Source organism: Arvicola amphibius, chromosome 3 (assembly GCF_903992535.2).
Source record: "Arvicola amphibius chromosome 3, mArvAmp1.2, whole genome shotgun sequence".
Classification (NCBI taxonomy): Eukaryota; Metazoa; Chordata; class Mammalia; order Rodentia; family Cricetidae; genus Arvicola; species Arvicola amphibius.
The window spans coordinates 114,368,753-114,386,240 of NC_052049.1; the positions used below are offsets into that span (position 1 = coordinate 114,368,753).

At 43.6% G+C, this 17,488-nt stretch overlaps 1 protein-coding gene across 1 annotated transcript; it reads right to left on the minus strand.

Annotated features, from left to right (window-relative positions):
- Nucleotides 1-8,949: 8,949 nt before the first annotated feature.
- On the minus strand, nucleotides 8,950-17,274 carry LOC119809368. The gene is given in 11 exon segments (XM_042054713.1): nucleotides 8,950-9,037; nucleotides 10,727-10,847; nucleotides 11,329-11,378; nucleotides 11,380-11,459; nucleotides 12,348-12,521; nucleotides 12,731-12,875; nucleotides 13,783-13,924; nucleotides 14,405-14,642; nucleotides 15,163-15,278; nucleotides 16,154-16,242; nucleotides 17,243-17,274. Coding segments are annotated over 11 exon segments (1,275 nt in total).
- Nucleotides 17,275-17,488: the final 214 nt, after the last annotated feature.

Sequence of the window (17,488 nt, forward strand, 5' to 3'; positions counted from 1 at the left end):
AGCACTGGCAGTCTAAAACAATGCTGAGGTATTGCATACATGAAGGATCGACTGTATGACAGAACTCTACAAATCAGGAAGGAAAAGACAACTGAAAACTGGAAAGAAAATAGATAAATTGAGATAGCTAGTAAGGGTATTGCCTCACTCCCAGTTAACTAAATGCAAATTACACCATTTTCTGTTCTGCAGCTAGTAGTGTGGCCACACAGCTCTCGTGGAGAATGAAAACTCAGTGTCAGCTGGTGTTGGTTGAGGGCTGCAGATGGGCAGCACATATGGGAAGACTAGGAAGCAGTGCTATGTGGTCTTGTAAGGCTGGGCAGTGGCACCATGCTGCTGGACGCTGACTCTGGCTGTCCTTTGCTAGCAGGTGTGAGCTGCTTAACTTCTCTGTGCCGTAACTTCTGTGAAATAGAGAGTACCTACCTCATGGGCTTACTGTTACTGTGCATTTAAAACTGCCTGGCATATAGTGAATGCCACAAAATACTTAGCTGTTAGTATCATTGTCTCCATTAGCATCAAGTGTGGTAGCTAGCTTCCAGGGTAGATCTTTTGGTCCCTGCTCTCTGGCATTCAAGCCCTTGGGTAGTCCCCTCCCAGAGTAAGTAGGTCTAGCTTGTGTCCCCAGTAGGATGTGTCAGAATCATGTGACTTCTGAAAGTTCATAAAAGACATGGCTGTAGTCCCCTCCAGGATAGCTTAGTGTGAAAGATGCTCTCCCAGTGGGCGGCACTCAAGCAGCCCTCCAGGGGCCATGTGAAGGCAGAGGCCTTCTCCAGACCAGCAGCAAAGGAAGCTGCATGGGCAGGCCTTAGGCGCAGCCCTCATCTATAACTTGACCCAAGCCTGCAAAAGCAGAGCCACTAGCTCTAGCCCTGGGACTCAAAGAAGCTGTGATGATGTTCAGTGTTTTCTTAAAATCAAAACCTCCTGTAGCTTTATTGAGATAAATTATGTAGCATATGGTCCTTTCAGTGTAGAATCAATGTGTTTTAGCACATCTTGGAGCTGCGCAGCCATCAGAAGTACTTTTATCGTATGGATACTGGAACCTTGTTTCCATTCCTGGTCACTCGTCACTCCCCTGACTACCTCGGCCCTGCCCTGAACAACTCCTGGCTGACTTCTCACCTCCCAGGATTTCTACTTTGACATTGTTGTCATGTGTCATCCAACGTGGCCTTTTGTGTCTGGCTACTTTCATGTCACATGTTTCCAAACTCTAGTTGTGTTGCAACATCCCCCTCTCTCTTTTTGACTTAATATTTCTGTGTGGTTATCACATTTTAATGATGATTTGATGATTACAAAATGTTTCCACTTTTGATAGTTATAAATATTTCTGCAATGAATAACCAATATACAAGGTTTGTGGTGGGTGATTGTTTTTTAGAAATACAAGAAATGTGGTGGCTGTTTATGTATGTATGTATATGTACATATATATGTACACAAGTATGTATGGTATATATACACAAACACACATATACAGACAGGAGTACGGTCATTAAGTCATATGGAACTCCATGTTTTAATTTGTTGAGGAATTTCCAGATTTCTTCCCAAGAGTAGATGAGAGTTTTGATTTTTTTTTTCCTGTATCCTTGTCTATACTTCCTATTTTTATTACAGCTATCCTATGGGTGGAAGGTGGTAAATCTGTGATTCTGATTTCCATAATGATGTTGAGTGTCTTTATTTTCTTGTTTATTAAGGGACTGCCCATTTTTCATGTATATATAAGGACTCTGTATATGTATATACACATGAATATCATATGTGTATACATATGTGTGTATGTACTGTCTTAGGATTTCTGTTGCTGGGAAGAAACACTATGACCATGGCTGTTCATGTAAAGGCAAACATTTGACTGGGGTAGCTTACAGTTTCAGTGGTTTGTCATCATGGTGGTTGGCAGGCAGACGTGGGGCTAGAGAAGGAGCTGAGAGTTCTACATCTTGATCCACAGGCAACAGGAAGTAAACTGTGATACTGGTCATAGCTTGAGCATAAGAGACTCAAAGCCCACCCCCACAGTGACACACTTCCTTCAACAAGGTCATACCTACTCTAACAAGGCCATATCTCCTAATAGTGCCACTGCCTTTTTTTGAGGTGGTCTCACTCTATAGCTCTGACTATTCTGGAACTTACTATGTAGACCTGGCTGGTCTTGAACTCACAGAAATACACCTGCCTCTGCCTTCTGAGTACTGGGATTAGCGGCCTGTGCCACCACACTTGGCTTGTATATACTTTTCATATAAAGAATTATTTCTGGAGTGTTGAAAGTGTGGCTCAGTGGTAGACTCAGCTTGTGCCATGTGTAAACCCTGGATTCAGTACCCCAAACTAGAATAATAAAGTAGATTTTGTATTTGGTAACTAGTCCCTCACCCTTACATGATTCTTATCTGCGAGTTATTGTTAGAAGCTGCTGCAGTGTCTGAAATAGGTTCCTGAAATAGGTAATTTGCATGAGGGGGCAAACATGAATTTGCTCTACAGAACTAGATATGTAGCAGAGCGTGGTGGCCTGTGACTATAATGCTAGTACTTGTGAGATGGATGGAGGAAGACCAGGACCAGAGGCTAGCCTGGACCATGGGAGACCCTCTTTCAAAAACAAGCTAGCATGCACACGCGAGTAGTTTCACTGGCTATGCCCTTCAGAGGAACATGTATGGACTAGTTACATATAAGAATATCTATAGTTTGGAATCACTGTGTAGCAGAAATCAAGAAGTAAATTAATATAGGACCTATTGCTATGGAAATTGATAGTTAAAATTTCTTAGGCTACAATACCGGTTTTTGTTATTGAGTTGGTCCGGTGGGTAAAAGTACTTACTATATATAAAGCCTGACAACCTGAGTTTGTTCCCTGGGACCCACATGGTGGATAGAACCACCATACTCTCACATGCATACCTGCTCACAAACACAAAAAGCATAATTTTAAAAAGAACATTGAAGGCAGCCTGGGGTGGCCAGAAGTGCCCACCCACTCACCTGTGACACGTGCCACTAGAAGGACCAAATATGTGATAGAGAGATGAGAAAGAGAGCACACAGTGGAGAGATGGGAGTTGATTTGCTGTGGAGAGAAGTGGAGCTGGAACACCATGTGATCTGGGTCTGGGGCCCTACTGCAGTTGGAAACTGTTACCACCAAAGGCCTTGTGGATGTCTATGGTCTGGCTGACACCTGAAGTCATGTTGATGTTCAGTAACTTGTTGAGGTGGTCCTGCCCCTCGTCAGCCACAGCATTTGGGAAAGCTGGTCCTAGCCCCTCATTGGCACAGCAGTATAGACAGTGTATGTTGGGGGGTGGGAGGCAGGGAGGCCAGACAGAGACCTGGGCTGACTCAACTCAGCTTCTACCTAGGAAAGTAGTTACCATACAAGAATGACCACCAAATGATAGGCATCCCTAAGGTTATACAGAAGTTAGCTGGAATCCTGTAAAAGTTTAATATTTGAAGAGATTTAGAGAACCAGTTGTTTCAAAAGAGCTTACAGTAGTGTGTTTTTTTTTTTTGAAAGAGTAGCAACAGATACCCCAAAAGTAAGAGATTTCAGTTTATAAAAAGAACTAATTGGATTCTTTCTCACATTGTATGAGGAACACCAATTTCTGGAGTCTCTATACATACTATACTGATGCAAATAAATCAAGAAAAGCAGGTCAGGAAAAATAAGTCAGGAGAAATAAGTGGCTCAAAACCCTTATTCTGTTCAAAAGTCAGAATTTTATGCTATTATATTAGATTTTCCAGAACCTCTTAATATTTATTACTGACTCTCAATATGCATAGAGCTGTTTTACATATTGAAACCACTGAACTTATTCCATATGATTCAGAATTAACTTAATTATTAGAATTAATATATAATTAAGTATATTATTAGAATCAACCTTGTTAATTATGTTATTTATTCAACTACAAGAAGTGATCAATATATATATATATATATATATAAAATCACATTCTAAATTCCATACAGATCTGCCAGCCCTTTAGCACAAGGTAATGATGAAATTGATAAGCTATAAGAAATGTGCTAGAAGCCTCAGAATTTCATAAGAAACACCATGTTAATAGCAAGGATTTGAAGAAATATTTTTATATCACTTGGCAACAAGTCAAGGAAATTATGAGGAAATATCCTACTTGTTCTTTGTATAAACAAACTCTACTACCTTAAGGAAGTAACCCAAAAGGTACCCAAAGAATTGAAATTTGACAAATGGATGTTTTTCATTTTGTGGAGTTTGGAAAATTAAAGTATGTGCACCATACCATAGATACATATTTAATATGTCGATGGGAAACTGCTTTGAGTTCTGAAAAGGTTGATTCTGTAATTAAACATTTATTAGAAGTATGGGCATTATGAGAAATCCTGTATAAATTAAGACTGACAATGCTCCAGCATATGTCTCTGGTAAAATTAAACAATGCTTTGTGTATTACAACATAAAATATATTGCAGGTATACCACACAATCTTACAGGACAAGTAGTTACAGAAAGATCTAATTACGCTTTAAAAGATATGCTTAATAAACAGAAAAGCTAATAAAGACCCCCCCAAGAGATAGATTACACAATGCTTTATTAACTTTAAATTTTAAATGCTAATGAGAAAGGAATGACAGCTGCAGAGAGACATTGGGTAGTAGAAAACAACTATTACTGAATTAAATCAGCCTGTATTCTTCAAAGATATATTGACCTCAGAATGGAAACCAGGATATGTGTCATGTTGGGAAAGAGGTTTTGCTTTTGTTTGCACAAGAGAAGAAAAACTACCACCAAGATTGATAAAAATTAAATTCAAACAAGAGAGACCTCTTGATTAGGATAGGCAATAATTCATTAAACAATGGTCATTCTATCTAAACTCACTTGTAAGACTAACAAATGCCTTTTTTTTTTTTTATCAGATATAACCTGCCAAAAAAAGAAACTCCCCAAAGTTAGGGTTGGAGCAGAGTTTTGTTTTTGTCTTTCCAGGAGAATAAAAGCATCCAGCTAAGGAATCTGAAGACCACTGAACCAATAAGACATTGCAAGAAAAAGGATGAATCATTAAGAGAAAATCCCCTCCCCCCCCCAAAAAAAAGAGTAAATTGGCCTAATGGTATATAATGGTCTATAATGGCACATTTCCAACAGGCTAAAAATTTACAAATCTTCCCAAATGTTTGTTTTCCCTGTTTTCTACAGACATATAAGGCAATGGTCTTTTTGTAGTTCCAATTCAATTAAAACTCAAAGCTTTGGAGTTGGAGTGTGAGTCTCTCCTTCTCTAAACTAAGCATGCTTGTTAAAGGAAAATCAAAAATCTCTGTCTCATGTCAGAAGAGCCACCTGGTATAGGACTTTTCTATTATCACTAATCTTATAATCCTTTGGTTTTATTTTGATTTTTAAAAAATTTTATTAAAGTATAAATATCTCAAAAATTATAGGAATATATGTATAGACTTTCTCACTTGATATTAGTGGTCATTAGAATTCTAACTAATTTTAGAATTAGGCTTCATCTATCTCTTGTAAGTGATTTTGGGCTTGAGTCTGAAGCAGGTAACTAGTAACTAAGTTTATATACCCTGGATGTACTTAACAAAACGTGTTTCTTTAGCCTTTTGGAGATCTCCTGAATATGACATTTGAAGTGCGTAAGTTTTCTTCAGTGACTCATGACCATTCCTGGCAGCGACCTTTGAGGTTTCTAAGAAGATGGTGGGTCGCTGCAACAACAAATCCACCTGGATTGTGGTAGTGCCGTAAGCTGACAAACACCACCCAAAGATCAGCTTTGGACAACTTCAAAACAGTGAGCTAAGATGGTTCAGCCTCATAGACTACTCCAGTTGGGACTTCAGATAAACCCTTCACATTGATAATGGACAACAGCTAGCTCTTCCAGGACTTGAACATTACCTACATTTTCTCAGGGTCTCCTAAAGTTGCCATTTCTTCCAGACATCAGTAAGTAAATTTAAGAACACAATACCCACATTACTGAGAGATGGGGTGAGTGGATTTTGGTTGTTTGGTGGATTATGGATGTTTGTCATTGTTTAGGGGGTTTGGTTACAAGTTGTTACTGGTCATGGTCAGGGAAAAAGTTAAGCAAAGAAGGTTAGATTCAAGAATCTCTTTCTGAAAAGAAAATAGGGGGGATATGGGAATGATAAGATAAAAAGGTAGATTATTAAATCTACTTTATAAAACAACTAGTAGACTCAAGTATTTTACATTGATATGGATTTTTGTTTGTTGATACAAATTTAAGGTTATTTTTGTTAGAACATACCGTATATATGTTTCTATTCTTGTTTAATTGTAAAGTTCTAGTCCTTGAAAGCTATTTGGGATAATAAGAAATGCAGGCTAGTAGTTGGTCATCTACAACAATCAAATTTGTGACTATGTTAGGTATGTTGTCAAGGTAAAACATATATTTTAGGTAGATAAGTGGTCTTCAAACACTTCAGAGCCCTAAAGAATATGGCATTTAAGACATTTTAATAACTAAAACTTTTCATGGTAGTGAGACATGTTTGCTCCTGACAGCACCAATTTACTTTAAAATAAAACAAAAACAAACAAACAAACAAACAAAACAGATGATGGACATCAAAGAACCTCTATATGGAGGAGTTTGCTTTTATTGTGGCAAAGTTAGACACTGGGCAAGAAACCGCATGCTGTCTGAATTGGACAGGACACAAGAAAGGAAGTGACTACTGAGCTTTGCCAAAATAAGGTAGGATGGTTCTTTAAAATTCCTGCTTCACAGAAAAGAGTCAGATATTCCAGGCCTTTAGGCCAAAGATGGATGCCCCAATGCTGCAGAGGAAACTTGGGTGACTGTCTGGGCAGTCAGCTATCTTTGTCATCTCTATAGTTTGGGAAGTCATTTCCTCTGCACTTCCTGTTTACTCAGGCAGTGTTATATCCTTCTTGAGTCTCTGACGGGGTTGAAGAATAAATAGATAGTTATAGTTTTACAGTTTTCTTTGTTATCAAATTCAGAGAAAAAATCTACAAAAGATGTAAAGTTTATAAGGTTGAGAAATATAAAAGCTTAAGTTATTTATCTAAGAAAATGTTTTAATGTCTAAAAAAATATTTTTAGGATGGTAATATATGATAGAAAGTAAAGGGGCTGGAGAGATGGCTCAGAGGTTAAGAGCACTGACTGCTCTTCCTGAGGTCCTGAGTTCAATTCCCAGCAACCACATGGTGGCTCACAGCCATCTATAATGAGATCTGGTGCCCTCTTCTGGCATGCAAGCAAACATGGGAGGAATGTTGTATACATAATAAATAAATAAATCTTTTTTTTAAAAAAAGAAAGTGAATTAAGTTCAAAAATTTGGACTCACCAATGTAGGATAGATAGTATATTCTCTGAATTTGCCAAATGCAAATTGCCTGGAGATTGTGAATATAATTCTTGAGAATTGTTCTTATTGTACAATTTAAGTTTAAAACCTTCCCTTTTTATTTAGACAATACCAGATAGTTGTTCTTTTTTTTTTGTTTTGTTTTGTTTTTTTTTGTTTTTCGAGACAGGGTTTCCCTGTAGTTTCTAGAGCCTGTCCTGGAACTAGCTCTTGTAGACCAGGCTGGCCTTGAACTCAGAGATCCGCCTGCCTCTGCCTCCCGAGTGCTGGGATTAAAGGCGTGCGCCACCACCGCCCGGCCCAGATAGTTGTTCTTATTGTATATTATTATTGTATTAAAGTTAAAACCTTCCCTTTTTATATAGGCAATATCTGATAGTTGTTCTCATTGTATATAGTATTACTGTATTAGAGTTAAAACCGTTCCCTTTTATTTAGACAAAAGGAGGGAAATGTTGCAGGAGATTTATTCTCACTGACACTCCAAGGCTTCCAATAAAGTTAAACCTTGAATTAGAAGGCAAAGTCAATATTTGGCTGGCCAGAATTAGCCACAGAGGTTTTGGAGGACTAATATAGGAGGACACAGGAAGTAGTAGGGAGGGCCTTAGAAAGATGTGTGATTTTATCAATCTGGAAGTGTGGAGGGGCAGGGTTAGTTGATTGTTCCTCTGTCACTCTTCAGATCTATCAGGTTTTTACCCCAAAATCTGACTCCCGAGTTTTATTTAATAATAGAACAATATAAATAATTGCTTCATCTGGTGATTTATTTTGTTGTTTGTTTTTTAATTTTAATTTTCTTTCAGGGGGAGGTTACAAGGGTGGAATGTAGATATGGAGGGACTGGGAAGTGAGTGGGATTGGGATGCATGATGTGAAATTCCCAAAGAATCAATAAGATTATTGGGGTTGGGGGAGACACTGAAGACAGAAGCTAGGTTTGGTGATGTATTTGTAATCCCAGAATTTGGGAGATGGAGGCAGGAAGAGCAGGAGTTTAAAGGCAGTTTCAGTACCCTGTCATAAAAAAAAAAAAGTTAGCACTATACGTGCAGGGAATGAATGAAGGCCCTTCCCAGACCCTGTCCCTAATGGGAAGTTAGTGCAGGCTTCCCACAGCAGCTGTGCTGGCCTTAGGGTTCTGTTACTTCTGAGATTATACCTGTAAATCTCCCAAAAACAGCATCCCGGCATCCCAGTGTTCAGGAGGCTGAAGGAGGAGGGTCAGGAAGAAATTCAAGGTCATCCTTGGCTTCATAAAGAGCTAGAGGCCAGCCTCGGCTACATAAGATTAGGTCTCAAAAAAAAAAAAAAAGGAGGAAAGAAAGAGATTGATCAGAGATATAATCCATATTTGAGGTAGAAAAAAACACTCTACAAATCAGTGTGACCATTGGGCCAGAGCTGCTGTTTTGGTCTCTAAACCTCTTGCTCATCTGGTCCTCTGAACAGACGAGGGGTTAGGGCTGTCACTCAGTCCCCAGCACATAGAAACCAGACACAGCGCTTGCCTATCCCTTGGGAGGAGAATTCAGGAGGACCAGAAGTTCACGGTTTCTGTTGAGTTGGAGGTCAACCTGGGGCTGCATGAAACCTTGCCTTAAAACAAACAAAACAAAACAAAACAAAACAAGTCATTAATGGGAAAGCTTCTAGGTCTAAATAAGGCCTATAGTTTAGTTCATAGAAATTGCCAGTGTTGTGTCTCTCAGTTTTGTGATGTCCAATAGTTAATAAAAGCTTAAGATTAGAGGAACTGGGTAAAGAATACACTGCACTGTCTCTACAAATATCTTTAAACTTACCCTCTAACCCTAAAATAGAAAAGACCCTTAGGGCTAGGAAGATGGCTCAGTGATGAAGGCACTTGCTGCCAAGTCTGATAACCTGAGTCTGATCCCCAGGTCCCACATGGTGGAGGCAAAGAACTGACACCTGCAAGTTGTCCTCAGACCTCCATATACACACCTTTGTATACACACCTCTGTATACATACCTCTGTATACACACCTCCACACACACCTCTGTATACACACCTCTATTATACACACCATCATATACACACCTCCATATACACACCTCCATATACACACGTCAGCCTGTATCCACCTGCCCACACACAAAAAGGAAATAAGAATATAAGCTTTAAAATTGTTTTTAAAGCCTTTCAATTGCCTCCAAAGAATTCAGGCTCTGGACCCAGGCTTCTGAGGCTCCTCTTCAGGAGGTCTAGCCTGCCCCTTGCCTTGGACAAGTGAACGCATTCAAGCTAGAGCCCATCGTCACAGCCCTTCTGTGTGGTGGTCTTCTCGACATACTGGCTCACGTTCTAACTACAGTTTTAAGGATCTCACAGTTTCTCAGGGACAAGGTACTGTTTGTCTTAGATCCAGGTGCTTTAGAAATCCTTAATCATCTTTCCTTCACCACAGAGGAGTTTATTGTGTTTTCAGGCAGAGACTGAAGTGTAGGAAGAGAATAAGGATTCTGTTCCGGGTAGGCTTTGCGCTTAGTCGGCCTTAATTAAGATGTATAGGGTTTCTGTGCCTCTCTCCAGAGATCCCTAGCTTGTAGCCTGCCTACCTGCCTAGCTTGCAGCTGGCTGTCATTCCCTAGGCTGGTCACGAGAGGGCAGTGCAGCATGCCTTTTCTCAATTGAGGCTGGTAGTGCGTGTGGCTTGTGTATGTGAGCATGTGTATCCAGGTATGGACATGCCATGTGTGCATGAGGAGGACAACCTGGGACATCAGGTCTCTCCCTCCACCATGGTTCCAGGGATTAAACGCAGATTATCAGGCTTGCTCAGTAAAGACTTTCCCCTCTGAGCCAGTTCACCCATTTCCCCCTTTTAAGAAAATTCACGCTTTTGTCCTCTGCATCCATTGTCTCTCCTCTATCTTAGGTCTAAACTTATTTTCCTAACTTTGATTTTTGTTTTGTTTGAGACAGGGTTTCACTAGGTAGCCCAGGCTGGCCTTGAAATCACCGTAATCCTCCTGCCTCAGCCTCCTAAACCCTGGAATTATAAGGGTGTGCCACTCCCACACTGATCTAATCAATGAACAACACAGGGAACCACAGAATTGTACATGTTAAAAGGGTTACTCTTACAGTGTGTGCAGTCTACCTCACTTTAAAAAGAAAGAGCAGGAGCATCCCCTCGGGTGGCTTGAGCAGAATATAATTCATCGGTGGTGCTTTCTTGAGAAGCCTGGGTGCTTTGCCATTGCCTCATTGATTAGAGAAATTACTGACCTTCCCTCTCAGGTCTTCTGGAACACACTTGCCCTTCTGAGACATATGGGACAGCATTCCTTCCCAAGACATGACTCACCCATGCCCTGCTGGCATCACGAGACATCATGTGGATGGTGGTAAGAATGGCAGCAACTGGTCTAAGAGCTGAGTCTAGGATAAGGAAGGTGGTTCAGAGATCTTTGGGGGTTTTTGTTTGCTTGCTTGTTTTCCTTTTAAAAGACAGGGTTTCATGTAGCCCAGGCTATCCTCAAACTCCTTAAGTAGTACAGGGATCTTTCTGCCTCCACCTCTCAAGTGCTGTTGAGTGCCATCAAGCCTGGGACACATGTATGACAGGGTCTCACACCACAGCCCAAGCTGGCCTGGAACTTACAGCAATCTTGTCTCAGCTGAGTGCTGGGATTACAGGCACAGCTTCTATGGTGTTTCCTCAGGTGTTATTCAGGCAGTCTCTTTCTCCAGATGTTCTTTTTTTGAGGCCAAAATTCTGGCGCTGACCTGGAAAAGCAGGCAGGGAGATTATGGGTCCAAGCCGGAGCCGAGTCACACCTGTCCTGCGGCTGACTTGGTCCTTGGTTGCCAGTATAGACTAAGGTACTGTGCCTGGGAAGGACTGGTCTCACCCTTGTACCTGTTCGATTTTTCCTGCTCAGTTGAGAAAATGTTGGTCTTGTGTTTGCTCTTGGGCTTATACAGCTTCGCTCTTCCAGTAAACAAGGGCATGTACATGAGCCTGGTGTGGACTTGATCCTCAAATGGCACCTGCAAACCCAGAACATGGGAGGGGACAGAGCAGTCAGCTGATAGAGGATAAGTCCCGCCCTCTGCATGTCACAATCTGAGCCATTTGTTAGTTAAGGAATCACAAGGAGCATGCTTTTGTTCTGCCTTAGGTGAAAATGGAGTCTCTAGAGGCTGGAGAGATGACTCAGTGGTTAAGAGCAGGTACTGCTTTTGTGGAGGACATGAGTTTGGTTCCCAGCACCCAAGCCGAATAGCTTATATAACTATTGGTAACTTCAACTCCTGGGGCTCAGACATTTCTCGCTTCTGAGGTCACCTGAATTCAAATGTACATACTCACATTCAGACATACACACATGCATGTAATAATCATAATCATAATAATAGATATAAAAATGGGGTCATTAGAGCTTAGTAAGCAGGATTGGGAAATACTCTTGTTCAAAATCTCTCTGAATGCAAGTGAGATACTAGCTCAGAGGGTAAAGTCACCCACTACCAAGCCTGGTGATGGGGCTGGAGAGACGACTCAGTGGTTAAGAGCTGCCAGCTCACAAATGTCTGTTGGATCTGATGCCCTCTTCTGGCCTCCACAGGCACCAGGCACGTTTGTGGTGTACAGATGTGCAAGCAGGCAAAACACCCATACACAGAAAATATAACAATACAAAATGGGTTTTTTTTAGATAAACTTTTCTTTCTTTCTTTCTTTCTTTCTTTCTTTCTTTCTTTCTTTTTTTCTTTCTTTCTTTTTTTTTGGAGACAGGGTTTCACTGTAGTTTTAGAGCCTGTTCTAGAACTAGCTCTTGTAGACCAGGCTGACCTTGAACTCACAGAGATCCTCCTGCCTCTGCCTCCCAAATGCTGGGATTAAAGGTGTGCGCCACCACAGCACCGGCTTCCTACCAGGGTTTTTTCGTTGCTTCCATAGTGCCCTTGGGGCTGAGCCCTCCAGTCCTGGAAGAAGTGCTTGCCAGTCAGTTCAGCTTGGAATTTGCCTTGGAAGATTCCAGGTGTTTGCGGGGGCCACTTGCTCTTGACTCTTCTCGACAGGAGCTTGAGAGGTGGCAGACAGGACATCTGGGAAAGAACAACAGTTTTAACTGTCAACACTAGCCAAGGATGACCTTGAACTCCCCACCGCTTATACCTCCAAGTGCTGAGACGTGCCACACTATGCCCCGTTTATACTGTGCTGGGAATCAGAGCTGGGGCTTCATGCATGTTGAGGAAGCCCTCTACCACCCTGGCCCTGGTTACCTCTTGACAGGGAAGCTTGGGCACTTTACCCTGGATGTTGTGGCTTCATCAGAGTTGGCAATGCTCTTTGTACCCATACTCGCTATCCCTGACTTTGTCTGGCTCAGCTCTTGATGTGCATGGGTCGTGGGCCAGCCGGGCGCCATTTCCCTTAACACACGTTGTGTGGATTGGCTGCATAGGGAACAAAAGATTCTACTGGTGGTCACCTCTCCCTTTGAGCCAACTCAGATGACCTGAACAGAAGGGCCCTGTAGCCTGGGCTTGCCTCCTGGCCTTTCATTTGTGGGTTTGCCTAAATCAAACAATATATTTTCGGGTCCTTTCAAATGAAAACTTCTTTATTGCTTCTCTGGAAAGGAAAATTTAAATTTATTTTATCCGTTTCTTTTTCACATCCCTGTTATTATGCTGTGTCTTAGCAGAGAAGATGAGACACCTTCCACTGCAGGATAGGCCACCGGGAGCATACTAGACACTGCCTAGCAGGCAGCTAGGAACTGCAGCTTAGAGAATGGGGGCTCGGGGTCCAGAGAACTTGGACGTTTGTTTGCTGGCGGGATATATAGCTCTTTGTGTTACTAGGCTGATGCACGGGTCACTCTGAGGAACACATTATCTGTAAAGCACACAGTGGTGTCTCTGGGTTCAAGCTGGGTTTTCTAACTGGGTAGGGATGCATTCAAGGGCCGTCTGGGGACAGAGGGCAGGACAAAGATGCTCTGTACTCCAGTGAGACTGGGAAGCCTGGGTCTTCCTAGTTTGCAGTGGGGACTTTATGTCTCCCATGAATACACAGGGGATGGGGGCTGACCCTGAATTTAGGACCCTCATTCCCATACCAGTTTGCCCTTGTTCAAATCTCAGGTGAAGTCAAAGGTCTAAGTTAAAGCTGAGCTAGAGGGAAGTCCAAGATTCCTGAAGACCGAGCTCTTTGCTCTGTGGCTTGACAACTGTTTTTCTGAGGTGACAGATGGTACACTTCTAATATTATGGGACCCTTGGGAAACAGGCCCCCCCCCCACCTTTCTCCCACCCATACTGCCCTGCTGGAGGCTTGCTCTTCGTTCTAGATACTCACACAATGCCCTGACTGCTCTTGTCTAGACCAAGTGAGAAGGCTTGCCTCCATATTGGAACTTGGGTGTAATTCTGGTCCTGGCTGACATACTCCTTGTGGCTCTGATGTTCTCTTGGTGCTATTCTTCTGCCCTGAATGTGACCTGGAAGGATTACGTAGGGAGCTGAGGATGGCCTTGAACTTCTGATCTTCTTGCTTCTCCCTCGCAAGTGATGGGGTATGGATCACCATGCCTGCACCATGCAATAATGAATCTCAAACCCAGGGCTTTGTGCCTGCAAGACAGGCAGGCTGGGGACTAAGCTACCTTCCAGCCTCTGTTCGTCCCTTTGCTTTGAAAGCCTGGCCTGCAGGACTGTCATCAGGCCCAACCAAAGGAGGGAGGAGGGAGAAGGGAAGGCTGTGATGTGGTAGGCGGTGTGACACCTTCCAGAGGCTTGTAGCTAGACAATGCCTGAAGGGCTACTGCTGAACCAAGCCTTTGCCTGTGCTGCCTTCCACTGCGATCAGTCTGGGGGCCGGGATAGGACTCAACAAGGTGTTTGAGGATGGGGGTTCAAATTTTGCTTTATGTTCAACGTCATCCTCCACTCCTTCTTACCCCCCCCCCATTAATTCTCACCTGAATAGAAGGGTTCGTCCCTGTGGTATGACACATCCTCCACCTTCCAGGGCTTGAACCATTCTCTGTGGGATTTGCTGAGCGGGTTCCATCCCGGTTTGTGCTGGCTGTGTCCACTTGAGCTGTTTGTCTGGAATGGAACCTCCTCGAGCAGCTGCAGGCGGTATTTAACATCTGTTGGGGCGATTTCCTCCCCTTCTAGACTCTGGAGGGCAACCCCAGGCTGCTGATGCCTCTGCTGGGAAGTTTACTTGGTCAGAGGGGTCATTGCTGGGGTTAAGTAGGGGAAGAGAGTATGTGTCAGGGTGGGGTGGGGGGAATCTTAGTCTCCTAGAGTAAGTAGACATTTGTCACTGTCAACTAGAAAGTTACTTGTCTGGTGGCTGGAAAGATGGCACAGTGGTTAAGAGCACTGGCTGCTCTTGCAGAGGACCTGAATTCAATTCCCAGCAACCACATGGTGACTCACAACCATCTGTAATGAGATCTGGTGCCCTCTTCTGGCCTGAGGGCATACATGCAGGCTGAATACTGTATATATAATAAATACTTTTTTTAAAAAGTTACTTGTCTGAGCTGCAATGATCTTACCTGCAAATAGTCCCCTTTCTGGGTTCCTGAGAAGATCTGAACTAAGGACTTAGTCTCGTGCTTAGCATGTAGTAAGTGCATAATGGTCCTTTTAAATGGTTGTGATCTTTTTAGATGATGCTGCATTAGTGACATGAGTTGGGGCTTGATTAGAGTCCTAACTTTACCTGAACACCGGGGGCACTGTCCTCCAGTCCCATGGGGGTAGCTAGGGACTCTCGCTGGATGGAATTGGAGGAGTTGTCAAGCAGGTAGGATCTTCTGTTCCCAGGAGAGAGAATGTCTAGAGTAGGGAGAAGAACTAAGGACCATCTTAGCCCTCCTACCTGTGGGCAGCTTCCTGCTACCCATCACTCACCAAGGGGAGAACAAGGCATGGGCATTGTGTTCAGATGGGTCCCAGTAGTAATTTATTTGAGACTGTTCAGTGTAGGAAGTTGAGTGGAAGCGTTGGAGTAGAATGGAGATGGCTGTCTGCATGTAGGGGCACACGACAAAGGCAATCTTCCTTCCTTCCTTCCTCTATCCCCCATCATCCATCCCTGCTGCCTTCCTCCTTCCATTCTTCCCTCCCTCCCTTCCATCCTCTATCCCCACCATCCATCCATCCCCACCCACCCACCCATCCCTCCATCCCACCCCACCGCATCCATCCATCCTCCATCCATCCATCCATCCATCCCTGCTCCCCCCCTCCCTCCCTCCCTCCCTCCCTCCCTCCCTCCCTCCCTCTCTCCCTCCCTGTCTCCCTCCCTATCTCCCTTCCTTCTCCCCTCCCTCACCTACATCACCTCCCTCTCTCTCTCTCTCTCCCTCTCTCCCTCCCTCTGTCCTTCCCTTCCTTCTTCCCTTTTTCATTTTCTTTTGAGAGAGCCGTATGCAGCTCGGGTTAGTCAAGAATTCCTTACATAGCAAAAGACAGCCTTGAGTTTCTGATCTTCCAGCTTCTACCTCCCAAGTGGTGGGATTACAGGCATGCACCCCCACACCCCGTTTAATTAGTAAATGTAACCCGGTGCTTTGTGCACGCTAGGAAATGACTCTAAAAACTGAGCTACACCCCAAATTGCAAAAGCAGTTGTTCTTAAACATTCCAGGGTTGTTTTGGTTCTTTCTTTTGGCTTTGAACACTGTGGCTGTTGAGAATGGGCAGCTTACAGTAAAAACGGTTGACAGTAGGGTCCTGGAGAGTCAAGTGAGGATTCCTTTCAATGGGCGTGGGGCAGGTACCATGGTGTCCATGCCTCCTAAGGGGCAGAGAAAGGAGAGTGTCTAGAAACGTGGTAACTAGGGGAGCCACATCAGGGGTGATGTTCCTTGCTCTCATCAAAGTTGCGAGTCTATATTCCAGGACCTTGACAAGGGCACTCTAGCTCCAGAGGAACAAAAAGGAAAGATGGGCCTGTGAGCTGATTTTTGTGGTCAGGTATCAGACCAAGAGGAAGGCCAGGTGTCTGAGGGTCAAGGGAGCCCGGCAAAAGACAGACAACTTTTAGCTGGGAAAGAAAGGGGCATTTTGACTGGTGGGTATCAAGTGGAGTAGGCAGAAGGGGCGAGTGTGAGAATACCCGCCACACCGAGTTGGATGCTTTAGGCGCTTACTTGCCAGGGTGTGGGCAGCTGCAGTTGGAGTAGGGGCCTAGTAACGAGAGGTCTATGGAGACAGGACAAAAACCTGTGTCCTTCTCTGCTAGCATTGAAGGGAGGGAAGCATATAGCAGGAGGAAAGGGACTTTGGGACTAAAGAAGGGTTGAAGAGGTGGTGTCAGGTAGAGACGGTCAGAGGACAGCTACCCACAGTCACAGAGCATACGTGATGGCTGTCCTCTGTTCCCCAGCTCCTGAATGACACAATGGCATTTGCTCTGAGGTTAGTGTCTTAGGCTACCATGAACCTTCTCTAGATGTGAAGGCCATGGAGAGGAGCAGGAGGCAGCTACGTCCCCAATAATAGACTGTTGCCACCAGCATCTAGGGGAATGGGTGGTTGTGGGAATAATCAGGCCTTAAAGTTGCTGGGTCTTTGTCTCTGTTACTAACCTCAAGTCCAGCTGTTGAAGTGAAGTATGTGTGCATGTGTCTGTTCAGTGCACGTGTGTGAGTGTGAGCCTGTGTGCATATGCTGTGAAATAGGCATGCATGTGTGTGATTGTCCAGTGTGTGTGTGTGGGGGGGAGGGTGCACAGCATACTTAAACTTGACCCCTCAGATACCTTTCCTGTCCTCATTTCCTCCTTGCACACCTACCAGGTGTCCTGAGACAGAGGGTTGAGCTGCATTCTGCCAGCTGTGTAGGTTTGCCAGCGGCTGGCTCCTTTTCAGAACCTGCAGTCACAAATAGGAACCCTGAAGCTGGAGGATGACTCTAGACTCCTGCTCATGCTGCTTTCCCCATCCATTAAAGCATTTCTTCTTCCTTTCTGGCTCCAAGTGTCCCCCTCTGGTGCATGGGATCACAGAGGTAATGACATTAATCGTAGATGCAGAGCTGGC